This window comes from Nanorana parkeri, unplaced genomic scaffold, assembly GCF_000935625.1.
Source record: "Nanorana parkeri isolate BGI_ZX_2015 unplaced genomic scaffold, ASM93562v1 scaffold4, whole genome shotgun sequence".
Classification (NCBI taxonomy): Eukaryota; Metazoa; Chordata; class Amphibia; order Anura; family Dicroglossidae; genus Nanorana; species Nanorana parkeri.
In genome coordinates, this window is record NW_017306272.1 from 4,439,968 (window position 1) to 4,447,988 (window position 8,021).

Genomic DNA, 8,021 nt, shown 5'->3' on the forward strand with positions numbered 1-8,021 from the left:
ATATTTATTATTTTGCCCTGTTGAAAAGTCTAAATGTATACTAGTATAATACTTATAATTAATGTAGCCTTATAGTTTCAAAACCCAGGGTGTTGGAAATAATCACTTCAATCATCAATGAAACATTGCACCAGGAAATTATATCAGACAATATACAGTCTATGTTTTAGCCTGTGTGTGTGCGTGTGTGTGTGTGTGTGAGATGCTAATACATGATTAATATTACAACAGGGAGATGAATGAGTAAACAGAAAAACACCATTTTGAAAACACATTTATTCAGGGACTGGGTGTTTTTTTCCTGCATTGCACACAGATCTGTCCCACCTGTGATGCAGGAGCAGATTGGACGGGATGGTCATATGGTCGGAGATCACGTGCAGGAGGCAGCTCAGTGCAAAAGAAAATGGGGTTTTGTGTAAATCTGGGGGCTTAATGTTATCATATATCAAGCTACCTCGTAAAACCGACACTGAAGCCTACCGGACAACAAATCACAGGTCAAAAATATGAGTTCTTCATATTATGTGAATGCTCTTTTCAGCAAATATACGGCTGGGGCTTCTCTCTTCCAAAACACTGAGCCCACTTCTTGTTCCTTTGCTACCAACTCCCAGAGAAGCAGCTATGGAGCCGGCACCGGTGCCTTTCCGCCATCAATGGCCAGTCTGTACAATGTGAACAGTGCACTCTATCAGAACCCTTTCTCTGGATACAGCCTGGCCTCAGACGCTTATAACGTGCATTGTTCGTTTGATCAGAACATTCCGGTGCTCTGCAATGACCTGGCCAAAGCCAGCTGTGACAAGGCGGATGAATCTACCCTGCACTCCCAGACTGACAGTAATTTCCGCATTTACCCGTGGATGAGGTCTTCAGGTATGGGTAAGCTGGAGGGAATGCTAGGAAAGGCCATTAATGCACAGCCAACTAATAGTGCAGAGCTTTATGGATTTAATTAGGAGAGCAGGCGCCATGGCTCTCTATTCAGATCTGCACTGCACACTTTTTATTACCCACTTAATGGCTTAAACGCTGCACTTCTGTAGCATGTATACGTCCAAATAGAATTTTCAGATCATTCAATGTATTGTTTAAAAAAAAAAAAATGCGTTTTGTACCATTCCTTCATCATTGAAAGAGATGAACATAGGCAGAGAAAAATAGAAGTGGCTTGCAGTGTATTAAATTACATTATATATGTCTATGTTTTTCTTTCAAAATATTCTATGCATGTGTTGTTAAAAATCGTTTTTTCCACTGCGCAGTCCATAGTTAAAATGTAAAATAAATGGTATCTTGTGACCATAAGGAAATATTTTGTTCATATACGCATGAATGGAAATATACAATCCGCTGCTGTTTGATGGTAGAGGTAGGTGAGAAGTCTTCGTTGGCTAGGCCTTTGTGGAGCCTTGTTACTTTGTATCATAGGATTATAGTAGAATGAGACACACACAACCATGACTAATACTTGTGTAATATATAGGACCCGACAGGAAGAGAGGTCGGCAAACATACACTCGTTACCAGACCCTGGAGCTGGAGAAAGAATTCCACTTTAACCGCTACCTAACCCGGAGGAGGAGAATAGAGATCGCCCACGCTTTGTGCCTGACAGAGAGGCAGATCAAAATCTGGTTCCAGAACAGGAGGATGAAATGGAAAAAGGAGCATAAAGATGAGAACGGCGGTACCTCTGATGCTGGGGAGCAGACCCCAGCACCTACTACTACATCTGATGAAGACAAGGACAAAAAAGGGGAATAATGTGCCTGCAGGGGATGGGGAAAAGGGGGAGGGGTGTTCAATGTACTAACTAGAATTTGCACGGGACAGTGAAAGAAAGCAATTTTGAAAAAATAATTTCAAACTGTATTTGATGTCTCTTCGTGGAAGAAATAACTGATAACTGAAAGCAGGCCATTGAACGTCTTGAACGTCTTCAGCACAGCGCCCATGAGGTGCAACCTACAAGGACAGAAAAATACAAAAATAAAAGCAGATAGTTCCAGGAAAAAAAAACACACATACCAATAGCAAATACCTAGATTAAAATATTCAGTGTAACAACCACTACAGTAACATTATACTACCTATTCAATACTACCTATTTTATGTTCTGCTGTAACGCTATAGAATAGCTACAATGTATTCAAATTGTGAATCTTGCACACCAACGTGAAGTAAGGACTGTGTGTAATTTTTATATTGTTAAACGACCATTTGAATTTAGCACCAGTGCAAAAATATGTGCAAAAAGTCAGCTTTTTCCCATTTGCAATTCCCTCTCTTGACCTAAGTTTATGGTGTAGTAGATTTAACGTGTTTGCATTGATATTTGAAAGGTAACGTGACCACATTATTTGTATCCCAGGGATTTGTATCTGTGTACAGTTGTTAATGTTTTGTCGTATTAAGCTGCCTTTCTATAAAGATCTGCGTCATTTGATACATTTTACATAAAGATTCATCTATGATAGCATGGTATTATTTAGAAAAAAAATACAAATGAGTAAAAAAAAAAAAAACAAGTTTGCTCGACATTCATCTGGAAATGATGTGATCAATGTTGTTTGTGAATAATATAAATATTGTTTATGCATTATAAAAAATAAAAAAATAAATATGTTCAAGTAAACTTCAAAGATAGCTCTGTTGAAGTATCTGGTATAATATATTTTTTTGGTTACAATAAAACAATTGTGTTTGATCATTGATCTCTTTTCTTATTCTTATTGAACACACCAAGAAAATGAAAAATACATAAACAACCAATAAATAAATACATACATAAAAGAGTACAAATAAATGAGTAAAGTGTCAATAAACTTACTCAAACAAATGAATATTAGTGTGTGTGTGTGTGTGTGTGTGTGTGTGTGTGTGTGTGTGTGTGTGTGTTTGTAGATATGTGTCTGTATTTTCTCATTAAAAGGATTACACATACACATATCATCTGGTCAGAACATATAATTAAATACATAGAAAATGATTAAAATGTGTTATAAGTAACGTATAGGCAAGAAAAACACACACTGTTGGGTTCACAAAGACTGTACATGTGCACCCAAAGTGATTATTTCCCTTGTACAGGGAGCCAGAGCTAGCAGCCTATTTCATGTAATAATTCAATTAATATTTAAATGAGAGCCTGGTTTAATGGAACAGCCGAGCGTGCAGAGGCTGGGGTTGTTTGAGAGTTAAGATGGCGACTTGGTAAGACCTGCCTCTTCTTAGTGATGAGGCAATGGCTATAAATCCGTTGTTGTTTATGAAAATTTACAACTTTGCAATACAAGTTTATGAGTTGCTCGGTTTTTCCATTGGTCGCTGCTGGTCATGTGGATAGTAACTGTGAACATGAAGTTTTTTATAATTTCCCTTGCGAGAATAGAGCTGCATTCTTTTGCTGTGCTCAGTCCTGCTTCGGATCTGTCTGGCTCTCCAGCACACAGCCCATTTGTCCTATGTACAGGCACCGAGCAGCAGGCTATGTATATGGAGGTTCGCAGGGAGCAGCAGCCTACAATACAGGTCCAGGATGGCAGCGTTCGGTCCTTCCGCTCCAAGGTGTGGCATTTTGGATTCAAAGAGCCAGAGTGGCAGATTTTCAACACGCAGCCTGGCTAATTTCCTGCTTCTTCTGGCACCAAAAGGGTCTGGGTTCCTCTCCTGTTCAGCCAAGGCGACAGCTGTCAAAGTGGCTGGGATTCCTGTGAGCCAGAACGTCAAGGTGAGAAATTTGTACCCCTTGCATTTTGTTGTGATCTCTGATGCTAGCTACAATTAAACCCCACAACTATGTACTGTTTACTTCACAACTAAGTCAATCAGTCAATTACAAATGCCCCTGCTCTGTCAGCTTGCAAATGGTTGGTGGTTATACCAAAAAAAAGCTTTTGAACATGTGTTAAAATGTTATAATGTGAAGGTATTATATAATGATACTACTAATGTCTGTTGATAAACATTGCAGTTCTATTGTCATAGAACACCGGTGCAAAGAATGAATGAAATGAATATCAAACTGAAGCATGCTTTGCTGCTTTTATTGTGTTTTTTTTTATCCCAAGTTTAACACACAAATGGACTGTAAAGATAACAGTGCTAAAGGCGATAGTAGAAAGAGGCACGTGTTCCTCTTCTCTGTTTATTGTTCATTGTAATTCATGTTTAATGTAAAATAATAAATCCATCACAAGCGAGGTTGGATTTTAAATATATTAACGCTCTTTTGGAATATGGTTATAGAAAATTGTATGTAGCAAAATGTTTTTTTTTTTTTAAGTGTATGTTAATGCTGTTAAAATATTTTGCTCTTTGGAAATAGTGTATTTGGGGACCTGTGTATATCTGAATCTGACCCTGTCTTTTTAATGTTATTATTATTGTCTTTAGGGCTGCTTAGAAAGAAAAAGGGAAGGGAATTTTTGAGCAAAGTACTGTTACTGTGGGGTTTTTTTGTTTTCCAAAAATTCATGACCAATAATTAAGAGGGATGCCTGGCTGATTTCAGCTTTCAGTTTTGTGTTTGTTGTGATCTGCTAGCTGATGAAGTATAACATTTGCATTGCATTGCAGTGTCTGCTTGACTGCATTGAGTCGAGGATTTATCGTTGACTGTAGTTTCAGTGCTGCCACTGTGTGGTGGTTGGTGGTATCTACCAGTGTAGTTAAAAAAAGGTTTACATTACTGAAGGTTATAGAGGTGATTTGCAATAGCAACAGCATTATTCTGGACTCAGTTCGATGTAGTATTACAGGTGATAGAAATGTCTTTACTTTTCTTATTTTAAGCTGGTAAAACATAAACCTATTGTTGTTGTTATTCTGCATAACTATTAAAACATGCGATAGAAATGAATAAACGCTGCTACTGTACATAGCAGAAGCTTCAGTACATGTATTTTCAAATGAAAAAGGGAATATTAAAGAGCTGTGTAAGCTGATTACATATGGAACTGTGCTGTGTTATAAGTAAAACGCTAAAAGAGTTCGGTAGCAGCCTGCATTCAGTTATCTACATTTACACATTTTGTAGCTATCAATGTTCATTTCAGTTCGCAAAAAAAAATAAAAGAAACACTCAGCTGTAATCGGCTGCCCTGATTTCAACAAAAAATACATAGCCGTGCATATAAAATAAAGACAGAGACAAAATGGGGACGTCAGTGAATGCCCTTTTTATGCTCCTTCCAAAATGGCTGCCGCACCTAAGATTTAATGGTTTAAGCAGATTTTATTGCTTGGAAGCAAGATGAAAAGGGAAACAGAAGGGGCAGAGCCTTAACCATTGATCTGCCTGAAAAATCCCTGTTACATTTCACAGGCCCCCAGACAATTGCATGCCTAAAGTATGTCTTTACTCTCTTTTTTTTTTTTTTTGCTTTTGTAACATAGCTACAGAAGGCTAAGCCATCAAAATCAGATTCACTTCAGCTATCCTCCCCATTTTCAGTGCTATAGGGAATCAAATCATAAATATACAGTAAGCACTGCTCACATGTTTTTCTTTTACTTAGTTTTTAACAATTGTAATAGTTTCTCTATCCTTAAAACATTTTACCTAAGCTCAATCTTGCCATATTCCTATAATGAAAAATATGCCAGCCAAAATATAAAGACACCTTTGTGTAGACTGGTTGTAGATGTTTTTTTTATTGAGCTTTCAGAGCTAGATTGGGAAGTTTTAAAACACACATATTGCCCAGCGTTTACAATAGCACAAACAATATATACACACACATACATATACACCCTCCTCCAATCAAAGTCAGATATGCAGAAAATTCACAATTCACAGTCACATCCAAATATGTGATCTCAGGAAATACCAGAGGTGTGTTGGCCTTCCTGTACTTTCAGGTGCTGTAGCAGGTTTCCACCTTACACCCCATTATTTTACTGTAAGTGATTAATGCAAACTGAGCCACTACAGAGTCTTTCAGCATCAAAGATTCACATTCTTTTAAGCAATTAAAGTGTTTTATTGAGCCATGAGGGAACAAGGCTTATTCCAGGGCATGGGCCATAAACCCTACACCACATAAGATAAGAGGAAGCTTCTTATGCTAGACTTTCATTTGCTCGCAGCCTAGTTGTTCATGTTTTTTTGAAGGCTGGACATTTTTATCAGTCAAATCACATGCTTTCTTTACTTTTTTTGTGGTATAGAGACCGATACAGCAGATATAGTAAGGATGCATTGAATCAGCTAATTTAATTATAGTCATAATATTTAAATAAACAAAAAGAAATGCTCATCCCTAGCTAAATAATTTAACTCTGCCTGAACTTGTTTTGGGGAGGCGTTGTTGTATTGCTGTGTTTTGTTTTGGGCATAGTGCCTAATCCTGTCATATTCAAAATATGTTATTTTCTTCGTAATATTCCTGTTTAAATAATGTGTGGCTTTCTATTTTCAGAACGTCTACTTACAATATTTTGTTTCTGGGAGAATAATAGTGGATGAGCAAGATATATTTAATAAAAAAAGAATAATTACAAAGTAGAAGAAAAACATATTAAATTTCAAACACTTTATGTTAGCAAATGGCTAATATCTAACATTATATAAGATGCTGTTAAACGTCATTGTTTACTTCGCTGTTCTTCTCGTTTATATGGCTGTTTAAACTTTTAATAGGACATCAGTTGACAAACACTTATTGATAAATTCCTACTATGACAAGAATATTATGAAGGATAAACACTAATTAGTGACTGGTGAATTATTTTGATTTATCTGTTGTTATAAGTGCACTAGAGATGTGCATTCGTTTGTAAGTACATATGTAGAGATATTTCCCTACTTCTAGTGTACTTGGCTGTATGTAGAGTGATTGCAAGGGCTTATTGTTTTGATAAATGTGAATTCTGCACCTATGTGTTCATCTGCATATAATGCCAGGTATAATAGCAAATGCTTGTTATTGACAGCTCCAGTTGGACAAGAAGCAAGCAGATTTCACTCAAAAGATCACTAATTGCTCTCATCCGTGTAATAAGATGTGTATATTATTGTTGCATATGTGCTTGGGAAGCTGTGTGTTATTTGGAAGTTTGCTGGCTCAGTCCCCGTCCCAGGGGAGCACCATCATAACTCCTTCCTATTGGCTACTGAATGATCAGCTGCTTATATTTGCCTCTGTCGCTTTTGGCGCCTGGCCATCCAGAAACAAACCAGTTCGATGACTACTAATAGTTATAGCTAGATGTACTAATACACAACAAATCACAGAACTAGAGAGTGCAGAGCAAATGAGTTCGTACTTTGTGAATAGCACTTTCCCTGGGAGCCTGCCTAATGGACAGGACTCGTTTGTGGGTCAAATCCCCCTCTACTCATCGGGATATGAAGCTTTAAGGCATTTTCCTGGTTCTTATGGGACATCTCCCCTTCAGGACAAGTCCTACTCGTCGCCCTGCTTCTATCAGCAGTCCAGTACAGTTATTGCTTGCAACCGAAACTCTTATGACTATGGGACGTCTTGTTTCTATCCGGACAAGGACAGCACCAACAGCCCTTCCTCGTACCCTACCAACAAGAGATCCCATACCGGGGATTATCTCCATTTCTCTACTGAGCAGCAATACAAATCTACTAATATACAAGGTAAAATGTTCAATGAGGAAGCTAACGACCGGAAGTATAGTAACCCTGTCTACCCCTGGATGCAGAGAGCCAACTCCTGCGCTGGTAAGTCAGTAATTTATGCAGAAACAGAGCAGACCTTTGAGGACAGGCAGGGGACAAACGGGGTGCCAGACGTGACATTCCGTTTGAGTTTTTCTTTTCTTTTTTTTTTTTTGTAAGAAAAAAAAAAAATGAAAACAGTACAAAGAATATATGAGAATTTAAATGTTGGATAGGTCTATTATCACTATTATCACTTTCAACTCTCTCTCTCTTTTATACAGCTACAACTCTCTCTCTCTATTTTATACAGCTACATCTCTCTCTCTCTCTCTCTCACTCTCACTCTCACTCTCTCTCTCTCTCTCTCTCTCTCTCTCTG

The 8,021-nt window shown here is 37.7% G+C and overlaps 3 protein-coding genes across 3 annotated transcripts in view; all 3 read left to right on the forward strand.

Annotated features, from left to right (window-relative positions):
• The first annotated feature begins 383 nt into the window (after window positions 1-383).
• Window positions 384-1,975, forward strand: HOXA7 (homeobox A7). The gene is made up of 2 exons (XM_018576075.1): window positions 384-879; window positions 1,490-1,975. Exons 1-2 carry the CDS (start codon window positions 510-512, stop codon window positions 1,768-1,770), a joined length of 651 nt encoding a protein of 216 aa, XP_018431577.1. The 5' UTR covers window positions 384-509; the 3' UTR covers window positions 1,771-1,975.
• Window positions 1,976-3,284: 1,309 nt separating this feature from the next.
• Window positions 3,285-8,021, forward strand: part of HOXA3 (homeobox A3) — a 44,900-nt gene continuing 40,163 nt past the window's right edge. The window contains exon 1 of the mRNA XM_018576203.1: window positions 3,285-3,736. The gene's annotated coding sequence lies outside the window, so the exon portion shown is untranslated. The remainder of the gene's footprint in view (window positions 3,737-8,021) is intronic.
• The window catches only part of HOXA6 (homeobox A6), a 1,750-nt gene continuing 961 nt past the window's right edge, over window positions 7,233-8,021 (forward strand). The window contains exon 1 of the mRNA XM_018576246.1: window positions 7,233-7,702. Coding sequence (XP_018431748.1) covers window positions 7,264-7,702 — 439 coding nt within the window. The 5' untranslated portion in view covers window positions 7,233-7,263. The remainder of the gene's footprint in view (window positions 7,703-8,021) is intronic.

Excerpts from the sequence above, each read along its gene's own strand:
- HOXA7 (XM_018576075.1), top strand. The coding sequence starts at position 510 with ATGAGTTCTTCATATTATGTGAATGCTCTTTTCAGCAAATATACGGCT. Across the intron at positions 880-1,489 it reads CCCGTGGATGAGGTCTTCAG|GACCCGACAGGAAGAGAGGT; the intron begins GTATGGGTAAGC and ends TGTAATATATAG.